The sequence below is a fragment of the Pipistrellus hanaki genome (genome assembly GCF_964339955.1).
Source record: "Pipistrellus hanaki genome assembly, chromosome: 11".
NCBI lineage: Eukaryota > Metazoa > Chordata > Mammalia > Chiroptera > Vespertilionidae > Pipistrellus > Pipistrellus hanaki.
The window spans coordinates 41,956,938-41,972,146 of NC_140513.1; the positions used below are offsets into that span (position 1 = coordinate 41,956,938).

Consider the following 15,209-nt stretch of genomic DNA (forward strand, 5'->3'; position numbering starts at 1 on the left):
ACACATATAAACATTCAAACTTATATTGAAGTGAATAATAAATGTAACATTAAGTGTTATTACATGAAACAGCCTTTAAAAAAAAAATCAAAGTCACTTACAGTTCTCCTCGGGCAGGTGGACTTGAATGAAGAAGAAACTATATTGATCATCCGGCGTCTACATAAGGTCTTGCGTCCATTTCTACTGAGGAGACTGAAGAAGGAAGTGGAATCCCAGCTTCCAGAAAAGGTATGCTGCACAATGCACACGTTATGGTTTCTTTCCCTGCCGATATGGTTGGCATTCCTATACCTAGAATTATGTTTCTGAAACAGCAGGTTTGTCTTTTGGAAATCTCTTGAAGTGCTAATTTATTTGATAGAAGCTAAAGGGTTTCATGTAGAGAGAAAAGGCAAATTTCGGCAATGTCAGCCCGGTATCCAAAAGCTTTGGGCAGATTTTATAAAATTACCAAATTTATTGAGCTTTACCAAAGTCATTACCCTTTAACTTACAGCCACTTAGCATACACTGATTAAATTAACATTGCATTTTAATTTTAGATATTTTTTAAAGTTAACTAACCTCATTTGAGTTTCTTTTTACAGATGTCATAAAAGTGTTCTGTTTGTAAACCAAATAAGGATTTCATTTGGAACTTTTATCATTATCAGAGGGCCTAGTAACATTGGCCATATTTGCTGGAAATTTATTTAATACTAGAGGCCCAGTTCACGAAATTTGTGCAGTGTCCCTCAGCCTGGCCTGTGCCCTCTCACAATTCAGGACCCCTCTGGGGATGTCTGACTGCTACTTTAGGCCCAATCACCACAGGGATTGGTCCTAACCGGCAGTCAGACACCACTACCACCACCACCCCCACCACCAAGGGATGCAGCAGTGTGCCAAGCAGCAGGCGGCCAGGGAGGAGCCAGATCCAGGGCCGGGTGCCACGCCACTCACACTTATCCCAGCCCACTGTGCCTGCTGCCGTTGCTCGGTAGTGCTGCCACAGTCGGAAGAGGCTCCCGCCGCCGCAACTGCACTCAGCAGCCATGAGCCCAGCTTTTAGCTGAGCGGTGTTCCCCCTGTGGGAGTGCACTGACCACCAGGGGGCAGCTCCTGTGTTGAGTGTCTGCCCCCTGGTGGTCAGTGCACATCATAGCAACTGGTCGACCAGTCATTCTGGTCATTGCAGTCGTTCTGTCCTAAGGGTCGCTTAGACTTTTATATCTGTGGATTTGATGCTTGTGTTGTCACCATGGTAATAGGTGAAAAATAGAATTTCTATAAATTACAAAACCATCATCTAATTATTCTTGGGCACAGTTTCTGTCCCGTACCACAAACATGAGGTTCCTGTGAACATTTTGAGCAAGTATTTTTCAGATTACTTTGTGGACACTGAGTTTTCAGTGCTTTAGAATATCCTTTGAGCCCTTAGCTCTGCACTTTTTGGTTGGATTTGGGTATTAGTTTAATATGTTTCTGATCATAGTTTGGAACCATGCACATTTGAGTTCTAAATTTTATTCTCTTAAAGAAAGATTGTTTGGCATTGTATACTAGTATTTGTAGCATGAGATATTTTGATCTGAGCTTTCTCTTTAGGTGAGCCAAGTCTGAAATGTGTTATTTTGCATCATTGTATTTTCTGTGTAATGACTCTATTTTTTGGACAGATTGTTTCATCCTGTTCATTTTTAAGTGGGAGCTGGCAAATAGCATCTGAAGTTGATTGGTTTGCTGAGAGAGAATTTTGTTCTCTATTCTTATCAATTGAAAAAAAGAAGAATTAAACATGGTTTTTATACCAGGCTTACTCCAGCAGTAGCCCAAATATTTAAGTGTTTTATTGTGCTAGTAAATGCATTGTGGGCATTAAATGCTATATCGATATCTACTTGACTTCCGTGGTCTCAGTATCTTTGAGTAACTCATTTTCTGTTTAATATGGAGCTTAGCTACTGAATAGATAAACTGGGGAATGGATACAATGGCCATGTGGCTGCTTGGAGCTACCTCCTAGCATCCTGTTACTGAGATCCTGCAAGTTATAGTGATGGAATGTTAAGGATTTTAATTTGTCCCATGCTTCCTTTTGTTTCTTTAGAAGAGCAGTAAAATAAAAGGTGACTAACTGAAGTCCTTTATCCATTCATTCCATAAAACTTCTTAATCTTGCTGACTTATTTACTTACAGGACTGGCTAAATAGACATAGATTTTTTTTAAAACTCATTACAAGGTAAAACTATGCCCTGTCTTTAAAAAAATCCATTATATAAAAATCCAAACTTTTGCAGCCTAAGGATTGTGGGGCAGCTACTCATTTATACCACAATGGGATTCTTTACTATTTATTTTACCATTCTTTCCACAAGAGTGCTTCTTGAGTATGAATAAACTTTTACAAAAATTAACATTAGATTTTCGAGAGTATGTCTCCTATATAAAGTCTATGTGTGCTCTTTAATAGCCAGAGCATGACCTCTGAGTGTGTTAAATACCCTGTATGTGACAGACTGTCTATGGATAAGCTACCTTTTCCTGGAGGTAACTTGGCGGTGTGGAAAGCATGGGTTCTGCCATCAGAGTGGACAAGGGTCCCCACCACATTCTCCATCTCTTACTGAGTGAACTTGGGCAAGTCTGTTAACCCAGTGGGTGGGTCTCAAGGTTCTCACCAGTGAACTATAAAATAAATGATACCTGCTTCATAGAACTGTTGCGAGGACTAAGATGGATGTACTACTTCTGCCACTGTGCCTGGCACGTGGGCAGCACTCAACGGGGGGCAGCTACTCACGTTGCTATTTCTTCTATTAATGGAGGGCTGTAGTCCTCTCTGTTCTCTCCTTGCACTTCCTGCAGCCCTCCCACATCGCTGTCCGCACGGTCCTTTGAAGGCGAGTTGGGGGCCTAATCACTGAGTGTGGCCACGTGGCCTTATTGATGTCTTGTGGCCAGTGGTCATTCTCTGCTTTTTCTGTTTCGTGAGGACTTTTTTTTTGATCAGGGAAAAATGGGTCATTTAAGTATGATCCTTGTGGATAAGTTTTCTCCTACCATCTCCTGCCCATAGCCACAAACAACGCATATGTCTTTCTCAGCCTGTGGAAACAATCAGGAAGGAATTATGGCCATGGCAGGATAAGGCTGACTATAAATACTTCCATAGCAACAATTCTCAATGTTTTTGTGAAAAGGAATCAATTAAGGAAGTATTTTTTAATTTACATATAATGAAATTTACTCTTTTGGGCACATAGTTCTGGAAGTTTTGGAAACTGCATAGTTATATTTCCCACACCTACAATCACAATACAGAGCAATTCTACTTCCCAGTCTCCCTCCCCTCTCCCCCGAATTCCTTAGTGCCACCACACTTTAGCTAGAGCCTCTCTCCACCCTTCGTCTCATGCAACCACACTGGGTTCGCCCCACAGCTTTGCGTTTTCCAGAATGTCATATGAGGGGACTCAGACAGAATGTGTCATCAGACCTGCTGCGTCTGGTTTCTTTCACTCAGCATCCTGTGTTTGAGAGGCATCCAAGTTGTTGCAAGCATCCACAGTTGGGTCATTGTTATTGTTGAGTAGTATTCTGTTATGTGGACGCAGCATACTCGATGACGGATAAGTCTGCTATAAACATTGTGTACAGGTACTTGTGTGAACACAGGTTTTCATTCCACTTAAGCAGGTCATTAGGAGTGGGGTTGCTCCATCATATGGTTAATGTTCACGTAACTTTGTAAAATTCCACACCGTGCTCCAAACTGTCCGAAACACTTTGTAGTCCCACCAGCAATGTGTGGGCATTCCACTTCCTTCACTTTCTCATCAGTATTCATTGGGAAGTGTCCGTTTTTTAAATACTTTTAGCCATTTCAATAGGTGTGTGACTTTAATTTGCATCTCTCTACCATCCAGTGATGGTAGGCATCTTTTCATGGGCTTCATCAGCCCCTGTTTGTCTTCTTTGATGAAACGGTGCTCAAGTCTTTTGCTTGGTTTTTATTTTTATTGGATTGTTTCTTTTCTTATTGTTGAATTTTGTGATTAAAAAAAAAAACTCTTAAAAATATAAAATGTCATCCTGTCACGGTAATTCTCTGCTTAGTGTAGAGTAACCTCAGGAATGTATTTCCCCAGATGAAACCAAAGCAGGCATCGGAGGGCCACAGTGTGATAAACGCAGTTCTACTTCCTAGAAAGTTTAGTTTTAATGAATATTTAATAAAAATTAGTTTAAATCAATGGCTATTTAATAATTTTATGAGTCTAACGAACTACCTCATGAGCAAGGGAATAGACTGTCCACTAATGGTAGGCATCTTTTCACAGGCTTAAGCAGCCCTTCCTCCCCCAAAACCACCACCTACCTACCTGCTAGTGTAAAATCCATCCCTCACATGGGGATTCATAGGTTGGGTGTTTTAGGGAGGTTTCGGGATGGATCAATAGAATATTCATCAGCTTGATGCTGATATACCAAAATGAGATTTATTCTCTTAATTTTACTGTCCTAGGGAGTGGTTGGCAAAAGGCATTTAATTGGATTTCTGTTACCTGTCTCCCTGAGTAGGGTGATTTAAGCTATTTACCCTCTGACTGGGGAAAAGTGAAAATCATTTACTCTTTTTTTTTTTTTTAATTTATCTTTATTATTGAAAGTCTTACAGATGTCCCCTTTGTTTCCCCATTGACCCCTGCCCCAGGCCTTCACCACACTATTGTCTGAGTCTATGGGTTATGTGTATAAATTCTTCAGTTAATCTCTTCCTACCCACCCACCCATCCCCACCTTAAGTGTCCTTGGTTTAGGGAAGATAGCACTTAACTGGTGGACACAAACTGCTGTTTAACTGTCTCAGTTTCCCTATTTAACTTGCCTGGAATTTTTCTGGCTTCTTACTATTCTATAACAATTATCGGTAAGATATAGTTGCAAAGCTTATGACGATGATATTGGCCATATTTATCAAACCAGTTTCTGGTGTCCTCTAAGGACATGAAAGAAGGAGGTTAGAAGGTCAGAGTCCTCGGGATGGGCTCCCCTCTCTGTTGATGGACCCCCGTGTGATGTCCGAGTTCCCATCTGCATGGTAGCATCATGCCTCCTGGTCCCAGCCCCTCACCTGCAGCACCTGGCAGCAGCTCACTGGTGGGGAGGGGGCTGAGGGTTCTGTACCTGTGAGCCTTGAAGCTGTAAACACAAGCCTTGGCCATCTCTTCCAGCAGTGAGGCCCCGGTGAAGGTGAATGTCAGGACAGAACTCAGAAGCCGGAACCTTTAACATAGACTCTATGTCATAGAGTTTAACAGAGTGGACTGTTTCCAGGCCTAACTGTGCCATTAATTAGCTGTATCATTTTGACTCAGTCTGTTCAACTTTCTGATGCTCTGGTTCGTTATCTATAAAATGTGGACACTGGCCTTGCTGGCATGGCTCAGTGACTGAACATCGACATCCACCTGTGAACCAGGAGGTCACGGTTTGATTCCAGTCAGGGCACATGCCCAGACTGCAGGCTCGATCCCCAGTGTGGGGCGTGTAGGAGGCAGCCAATCAGTGATTCTCTCTCATCATTGATGTTCTATCTCCCTCTCCCTTCCTCTCTGAAATCAATAAAAATACAATTTTAAAACAAGATAAAATGTGGACACTGAATCTAAGTCTCTTAAAGCTTTTGTGTGGTAAAACGAAAGAAGGCAGATAAATGCACGTGTGCATGGGGCCTGGTCCCCACAGAGCTCAATTAATATTAACCTTGATCTTATTTTTATCTTTATACTCCTCTGAAGTTAACATTTTTCTTCACCTAGATCAGATTTCATTGAGAGCTAATAGCTTCTGAAGAAGTGGAAGTACTTTAAAAATATGACAACATCAGGCTTGTAACAACAAAACCTATATTACCTGCATCCTTATTTATTAAACTGGGAGATGTTTTTGTCCTGGCCTGGCCAAGAAGGTCATTAAAAACTAAAACTAGTGGATGGTGGGTCACTTGCCTTTCCTAACTTCTCTGCCAAGAGCCAGCCTTTGACTAGTTTCATTCGGTGCATCAAAATGAGTGGCAAAAGGCTATTAATCGTGGTTCCATCGAGCCTGACAGGTTTCTTCTAAAGCAACAACGGAATGAATATTCAACTTCTCTTCATCTGTGACCTCCTCACTATGGCCCTCCGAGCTGAAAATAGCCTGATTGTTTTTAGCCAGTTTATTAAACATTAGGCAGCTTGCTGATTTACTTTTAATCACATTCTGCAGATTTCTAGGCATTAATCTGTTAATGATGATGAAAACTGCACGTTTGTATTTCTGGGGAATTTTTTAATAAAGCGAAACAATAATGGGAAAGAAGCAAGCGGATGTTATGCATTAGGAGCGTGCTAGACGTGTTGTAGGTGTGTGCTGAGTCCCCTTTCCCCGCTTCACAGGCTTTTTGTGGTGTTTCAGATGGAAACGGGGGGCCTTGCCTCCTTTAGGTGATCCTAACGTTGAGCCCAGCTGTAGAGTAGTCTTCTCCACCTGCTGTCCTCACTGTGGAGTGGAGTGGTCTCTCCTCTCTCCAAAGCAGGTGTATGATAGTCAACCTAGGACTGTCCTAAGCATCATTTTAGGACTTGTATTAGGAGTAGCCACATATCACCATTTGAAAAAGTGTTTCACAAAGGAAATCATGGGATATTGGCCAGTCACTGTTTTTCCTAAACCTGTTCTGTTCCTGTTAAAAAGCGGGGAGGGGGACAGTTGGGAAGCAGAAGAAATACTAAAAATATACTCTATATTCAATATCTTTGAATTTGAACAGTTGGCAAGCCATTCTCTCAAATATGGAGCAAGTCATGAAAATTCTTAAAAGCATAGCCCTAGCCACAATTGCATATAAACCTCTGGAAGGTCCGTCCACCATATCATACCTTTAGCAGTGATGTCTGTTCCAAACCCCCCACCCCATCCCAGGAATCCAAGTGGGGAGCAGGTGCTTTCAGGCCCCTGGAATGCCACCAGCAGCCGTGTCTCAGCTATCTCTCTTCTTTTTTCAATTAAAAATATTTTGTTATTGATTTCAGAGAGGAAGGGAGAGGGAGGGAGAGAGAAGCATCAATGATGAGAGAGAATCATTGATCAGCTGCCTCCTGCACACCCCACCTTGGGGATAGAGCCTGCAACCCAGGTATATGCCCTGATGGGGAACCGAACCCTGAGCTCCTGGTTCATAGGTCGACTCTCAAACCACTGAACCGTGCTGGCCGGGCGCAGCAGCCTCTTCAGCACACCTTCTCTCTGCTGCTCTCAACCACTCACTGCTCTTTCCTCCCAGGTTGAATACGTGATCAAGTGTGACATGTCAGCTCTGCAGAAGATCCTGTATCGCCACATGCAAGCCAAGGGGATCCTCCTCACAGATGGTTCTGAGAAAGATAAGAAGGTACGTGGCAGAGGGGGAGGCAACGCAGGGAGCACACGTCTCCTTGCGACCGGGAAGCATCCTGCTCACGCCGACTGGCAAAAGCACGTTCCTGGGTCTCTCTTGTAGCTGTTGTAGCTGCCAAAGGACATCTCTTACCCTCTTACGTGTAAACTGCATTGGGGCGGGAAGAAAGGAGCAGGGTCCTATCCCCGAAATAGTTAACTGTGCTCACGTCAATCTGGCGGAAGACACTTTCTGCCTAAAGGTGGGGTGGCGTTTTAGAAGTTTCATGTCTTGGTCCTCTGTCTTCCCAGAGTCATAGGGAATAGACAGTCACGTCACAAACCCATGGACTTGACATAATTCCTTCCTGGTGATGTTAAGTCACAAGAAAGGTGTTATAGCGAACCCAGAAGCTGCCCTGTTTTAGCAGGAGCTTTGGACCACATGAGGTGTAGGGTACCGAGAAGACCGACAGCCCTCTGCCTTTTCTATAGCAGCTCTTTTAACAATTAAAAATTCAGGGGTCCTCAAACTTTTTAAAGTGGGGGCCAGATCACGGTCCCTCAGAGAGCTGGAGGGCCGGACTATATGAACTACTAATTCCTTCTGTAACACCTTGGCTGCGCTCACTGCCCAAAAAACCTGGCGGGCAGGATCAGACTCCCCTGGGGGCTGCATGTGGCCCGTGGGCCGTAGTTTGAAGACCCCTGATTAAAGTCATCCAATCACTTAGTAACTTGTTCTATTCCTACTCTCCCCACTTGTTCTTAGGGGAAAGGTGGTGCTAAGACACTCATGAACACTATCATGCAGCTGCGAAAAATCTGCAATCACCCCTATATGTTTCAGCACATTGAGGTAAGTATGTTCTCTGTTTTGTTTTGTTTTTTAATTTTTTTAAATATATTTTTATTGATTTCAGAGAGGAAGGGAGAGAAAGAGACAGACAAAAACATCCATGATGAGAGAGAATCATTGATTGGCTGCCTCCTGCACGCCCCACACTGGGGATTGAACCCAGAACCTGGACATGTGCCCTGACCAGAATTGAACTGTGACAGCCTGGTTCATAGGTGAGCGTCTGCGCTCAGTCACTGAGCCAGGCCGGCCAGGCTGTATTCCCTGTTTGGATCCTGATCATACTTGTGCTCTTCCTACTAAAATTACTTTAAAAATTTTTAATAGAAAAATACATCAGGGTTAAAACGTGTATGGACTTTGAAACGACAATTCTGCCGTCTGGTAGCTTAACAGGAATAATTAACAAATGTGAATTTTCTGGTCATGGATGCTTTTTGGCACCAAGCACTTGAGCATCTGGAATTTTATAGCCACGAGCCTAAAGTAGTGCGAAAATGTTGTAAGCTATGGCTCATTCTGTGGGTTCGGGGAAGGACTGTGAATTGCCTTGTTACGCGAGGCGCTCTGAAATGGAGGATAATGATCAATGCGTCCCGTTGTTTCCTCAGGAGGATGCTGTGAAAAACATTAAAATAATGTATTTATGCCTGTTGAAGAGAAAGATGCTCTTGAAATATTTTCTCTGTGAAAGACGCTGACCTTGGTTGGTTACTTAGACTTTGTATTCTTCCTTCCTGGTCTCCATCAAGACGATGTAGATTCAGGCTTTCACACCGCTGCCCTGGTCTTTAGGAAGGAAGCTATTCTTAGGCCCGAGGACAGTTTCTGCCCTATTCACTCCATGTGAATACATTTCCTAAATCGACAGAGTTTCACTCCAGTGGGAACAATGGACTCCAGCAGGCAGGAAGGAGCCACATTGTGGTCCCCATCCTTCAGTGTGGCTGCTGATGCCGGGGCCCCGGGGGCAGCGCTTGGCCAGCTTACATGCCCTCTTTCCTCCACATGTGAGCAGGGGCCTGGTGCAAGTCCCTGCAGGCCCAGTGTCCCCACCAGTTTATTAAAATATAAACGTGGAAGGATCTGAGGAAAAGAGTGAACAGTCACAGTATACAAATGAGGCTGAGTATTCAATCCGTTTTTTCTCCCTTACTTTTGGTAGCTGTGCTTGTCAGAGTGTTTATTGCATGCCTCCTCCCTGTCCCAAGTCTGATGGGGAATTAGAAAGACGGTTGATACTGCTGTTTGCCTTCAAGTCCAAAGGGCAGAGTTATCTATAAACCCAAATCCCTAGATCTAGGTAAAATGACAACAGCAACAACACTAAAAGTTTTTAAAAAATCCACCACCTGTCAGTGTGGCTCGTGATTGACCTGTGATTCGACATGGTTCATGTCAAACCTTGAACCAGGAGATGGCGATTCAATTCCTGGTCAGGGCATGTGCCCAGCTTGCGGGCTCAATCCGCAGAAGGGGGTGTGCAGGAGGCAGCCGATCAATGATTCTCTCTCATCATTGATTTTCTCTCTCTCCTTCTCCCTTCCTTTCTCTGAAGTCAATAAAACATATATATATATATATATATATTTTTTTTTTTTTAAATCCACCAACAAGCACACCTATTTAAACCATTAGACATAGAGTGGGAGGAGAATTCAGTGTGCCATGAGTCCATACCCCAGACCACTTTTTAACTCAGATGTCTCCTGCTGGGGTGAAACTCTACATTTAGGAGCTTTATTCACACGAACTGGCCTGGTATAAGTCACTCAACCTCTCCAAACTCCAGTGTACTTGACTTGTCATCAGTGTCATGGATTCCAGGGCTGCCAGAAGACAGACTTTAAAACAAGTCACATAGGAAGCATCTTGTAAACTGGTAACATGTTAAACAGATGTGAGGTATCAGTGACTCATCAGTGGGGCTGTATGTTGGGCTGGGAAGAGCCAAAAACATGTCTATGATGGGGTTCTATCGGGTCAACCTGTCACCCACCATCTCATTTCTAAAAACAATTTGTAGATATTTACTCTGCTCCATAGAGGGGTTTGAGGACTCAGATTGTGAGAATTAAGAGTCAGCCTTACCTCATTTTGGCTATCATACAAAGCTAACCTTTGTAACACGCTAGGCCTGTCAGGAAGGGAGATGGCACGGTCTCTCCTCCGGCTTCTGTCCAGACACCTGGGGAGGGTGGAGGAAGAGGCCATAAAAGGAGCAACAGTGACGTAGCATGCATGCCCTCCGTTCCACGCATATTTACATTTTGAAAGGCAGTCAAGTAGGAAAACAGATTTTGATTTGCAGATATTTTTTAGCTGTTTTTTTTTTAAATATATTTTTACTTTACTGATTTTAGAGAAGAGATAGAGAGATAGAAACATCAGTGAGAAGGAAGCATGGATCGGCTGCCTTCTGCACACCCCTCACTGGAGATTGAGCCAGCAACCCTGAGCATGTGCCCTTGCCTGGGAATTGAACCGGTGAACTCTGGGTTCGTGGGTCGAGGCTCAACCTCTGAGCCGTACCGACCAGGCTGACTTGCAGGGTTTTTTGTTTTTGTTTTTGTTTTTAACATAAAAAACGTTCAGGGGCATATATTCCTAGAAACAGGAGCCACAGTTATGGCTAATGTGTTACTGGTTATGGGTCAGAGATGGTGTGTGCCTTTTGCCCAGGCCTTTGCTTTGTTTGCCAACAGCCTTTGTCCATGCTGGCATAGAGCCCCCAGCCTCTCTGCTGGGCTCCCTGCTTCCCTGGGCCTTCAAACCAGAGAAATGAACACAGGTTGGGAGAGTGTGTTTTTTTGTGTGTGTGTGTGTTTTTTTTTTTAATGATGCCGATTCCTAATCTTATCACCATCTATCTTATGACACCATCTCTGGTTTGTACAGCCCTGCATAGAGATAGGGTGAGAACCTAAACATCTGGTCAGGAATGGCTCCGGCTGCCTGTGGAGAGAGAGGAGGTGGTGCTTGACACCAGAGGGGGGCTTTTGGTCTGCGTTCTGGGGGCTGGGCCTTCCCTACCTGATGAGCATATTTGAGGGGAGAGCCCGGAGGGAAAGATCTGGTCCCTTTGCGAGCTGAGGGACCGTGGAAGGAAGGGAAGCAGAAAAAGGAGACAGCTGGTGGCTAATGGGAAGGTGCGACATCCTCTCCTTCCCCCAGATGGTCTCCCGTTCCTTCAGTGGGAGTGGAAAATCACATGGAGAGCAGCCAGGTACTTCTCCCGCCGTTGGGGCGGAGGGAGCTGTGTGATTAAGTCCAGTATTTTAACGTGAAAGCTGGACCCCCGAGGGAGCGCTGCACATTGAGGGCCTTATCCGTAACAGAGGAACGTGCAGTGTGCGAGGGACGTGAGGACTTCACTAAACTGAGATTTAAAATGGAGTGTGTGACCACCATCGCTTTTACTGTTAAGCATTTTCACGGCGCATTTATGTGCACATTTTAGGCCCGATTTACTTCTATGAAGCGCTTCCTCTAGTCTCGGCTCTGCGCTCCTTGGGGACAGATATTTCAGTTGTTCCTGGATCCCCACAGCCGTCCAGGCTCAGCCCTGGGCCAGGAGATGTTTAATCGCTGTTGGATGAATGAACTCACCCTGTCATCTCAGCAGGAGAGTCTAGAGATTTGCAGAAACTCACAGGATATACACTCCGGGCAGAACAAAAGTCTGATTTCAAAGACACTGAGTTTCAGGTTCATCTTACACCAAATATTTCTTACTCATTCTTTTGTTTAATTGTACTCTGGAAACAGATGGGATGGCCTCCCTAAAAGAGTAATCATGAAGTTAATAATGACATACCCGATGGGTTTCCTTTATTCATTTTCTTTTTCTCTCTCTTTTAAAGGAATCCTTTGCTGAACACCTGGGATACTCGAACGGGGTCATCAATGGGTAAATCTTAAACTTTTCTTCCTTCTAAAAAATAGTTTGTTGGTCCTACCTCACCTTTTCTCTCTAGTGTTTTTCATTATTCACCTACACACAGCCAGCCTCCTCAGCCCTTTCCCCTGGGGAAAACCTACAGAAGTTGTGAACCAAAATGTATCAGCCTCTCTTGTACTTTAGTGGCATAAATTACCGCATGCCTTGAATAAGTGGCTATTCAGAGGACATAGATCTCATTTAATAGATTTAATAGTATCCTCGTTCTAAAAATGTTGTCGAAGCTTCAAAGGGTTGTTATTTATAACCAATAGCGTAGCTTAGGCTCGGAGTGGATTTATCATATTAAATTTCGAGTGGATATTTAATATAAACTCTCAGGAGGAGAAATGTCCCATCTGCTATAAATATGTATGACTTTACAGTAATTTGTGAGAAATACGGTCTGTATAGGAAGCATTTTTTATCAGCAGTGGACATTGAAGAGAATCATGACTTGCAACAACAAGAAGGAACATGCTTTAACAGAAAGTCTCTGTTTTGCTTGCGTGGCACCAGGCAAAAGGTGTTATCAGGACACAGGACTTATTCTCGGGTCCCCAGGGCAGACCGTGTCACCAGGCACTGGACCCCATCCAGAGGTAGTGCCACCAGGCTCTCCTGCCTCCTCCCCACAGCCCCCCTCCCTCCGGGTTCTTTGTCACTGCTTCCCCGCTGTACTGTGGCCCTCACGTTGGCCAGGGTTGCATATTGAAATCATGGCCGCAGGGGGTATTTGGAGGTCAGTTCTCAGAGCAGGGGAGGGACACTAGGAAGACCTACGGTTGAAAAGGTGTCTCTTAGACACAACATATATTGGGTGGTAAAATCGGCTACCGAATGGTAGGTTTCACTGTCCTAGACTACAAGTGCCCTGCAGAGTTTTCCAACAATGCCAGCCCTACAATCAAGTTTCAATAACAACACACCCTGGTTGATAAAAGGGAAAAGGGGGTGATTGTGGAGGAAAACGGCCCTACTTTAGCTTACTGACACTCTTCTCCATCTGATGGCAGTACACATTACCGTTTAAAAAAAAAATATATATATATATATATATATATATATATATATATATATATATGTATTTTTTAATTGATTTCAGAGAGGAAGAGCGAGGAAGAGATAGCAACATTGGTGATGAGAGAGAATCATTGATAGACTGCCTCCTGCACGCCCCCTACTGGGGATAGAGCCCCCAGTTTGGGCATGCACCCTGATAGGACTCAACCATGACCAAGCCAGGACTCTTGCCCCCTTCCCAATGCATTCCAGCATGGTGTACATGATGATGTTATATAAAAAAGATATATCACCAAAATACATGGTAAAGGAAGATGATTTGAATTTGGCTGGTGGACAAACGTTGCCAAATTCTACATCGTAGAAATGTACACTTGAAACTTATGTGATCCTATTAACCAATGTCATCCCAATACATTTAAGTTTAAAAAATAAAAAATGCCCCCCCCACCCACTTGGGAGAAAGAACACACATGTAATACCTTAATAAGGAAAAATAATAATAATAATAAAAACATATATGTCAGATCTTGTCACTCCCCTGTGTAAAGCCCATCAATGGCTGTCCATTGCCCAAAAGCTAACACGTGCAGTGTGAACAGAGCACTGCAGGGTCTGCCCCATCCCACCCTCTGCCTCTCTGCCTCCATCTCCCAGGGACCTCTGCTCACTTAGGTTTAAGCCACACAGTCTCACCAGGCTCCTTCTTACTCCCCGGGGCCTTTGCACACATTCTTTCCACTTCTTGGTATCTTGTCCTCGCCTCTCCCAAACTTTCCTTCTTCATGGGCTTCCTTTTTTTTTATTCTCTTAGGTTTTAGTTAAACTGTTATTTTTTTTTTCCAGTGAGGTCACCACCCCTGACATGGGAAGCCTGTTAGCAGGCAGTTTTTTCCTGGAGGACCAGATCTCAGATATTTGCACCTTTTCAGGCCAAAAAGTCTCTGTCACACCTATTCAGCTTTGCCCATGTAGAATGAAAGGAGCCACAGATAAAACAGTGAGCGTGGCTGTGTCCCAATAAAGCTTTACAGAAACAGCCAGCACGCCAGGGCTAATGTTTGCCCAACTCTGCTCTCATCTAAAGAAGGTGTAATGTGTTGCTGTAAGTTCTCTCATAGCCCCTTGCTACCTTGTTAGTACTTATCACGGTCTGTGATTACCCATTTTGAAGGCAGGGATTCTGTTTGCTTGTCACTGTACACATGCCTAGCATTGTGCTGGGCACATAGTGGATACTCAGTAAGTATCTGAATGACTCTTAACGTGCCCTGAAATAGCCGTTTTAGATGCTTAAAAAGTAAGGATTTAGGAAATAAAACATATATATAGTATGTATGTGTAGCATATGTAATGCACTCTTTATGAGTTTTATAAATATTTTTATTTTTCCATGATATAATCTCACTGCTTTGGAGTGGATATTCACTCATTCATTCCACCAGTTACTTATTGTTTACGACGCACAGGGAATTCTATGAGTAGCAGAGTTATACTGGATCCTCCAAGAAGACAGCAGTAATACTGTCTTCTTGTTTTGCATTTTTGGGTTCAGGGCTGAGCTGTATCGGGCCTCAGGAAAGTTTGAGCTACTTGATCGTATTCTGCCAAAATTGAGAGCAACTAACCACCGCGTGCTGCTTTTCTGCCAGATGACGTCGCTCATGACCATCATGGAGGATTACTTTGCTTTTCGGAACTTCCTTTACCTGCGCCTGGACGGTGAGTACCTGAGGAACTGGGCGGGGAAGCCCTGCTGTGAGAGTGCAGGAATGATGGGCACTTAGATCCAATCCCCTCAGAAAAGAAGGGGCGAAACTGCTGAAGAATAAACCAGCAGGGTGGGTGCAGCTTTTCTAGATGCCAGTTTTTATACCCTCAAGCTTAAAATAAGCTGAAATCCCTTGCACAGCTGTTTATCCCACATGCCAGCCAATACAAATGAGCTAGAGTCATTTATATAAGTTCTACCGTTAAA

The 15,209-nt window shown here is 43.8% G+C and overlaps 1 protein-coding gene across 4 annotated transcripts in view; it reads left to right on the forward strand.

Moving 5' to 3' along the window:
- Nucleotides 1–15,209, forward strand: part of SMARCA2 (SWI/SNF related BAF chromatin remodeling complex subunit ATPase 2) — a 164,445-nt gene that overhangs the window by 73,055 nt on the left and 76,181 nt on the right. For all 4 annotated transcript variants that reach the window (XM_084899466.1, XM_084899469.1, XM_084899468.1 and 1 more), the window contains exons 19-23: nt 118–231; nt 7,318–7,425; nt 8,182–8,268; nt 12,132–12,178; nt 14,787–14,953. In XM_084899466.1, the coding sequence (XP_084755592.1) occupies nt 118–231; nt 7,318–7,425; nt 8,182–8,268; nt 12,132–12,178; nt 14,787–14,953 (523 nt within the window). The remainder of the gene's footprint in view (nt 1–117; nt 232–7,317; nt 7,426–8,181; nt 8,269–12,131; nt 12,179–14,786; nt 14,954–15,209) is intronic.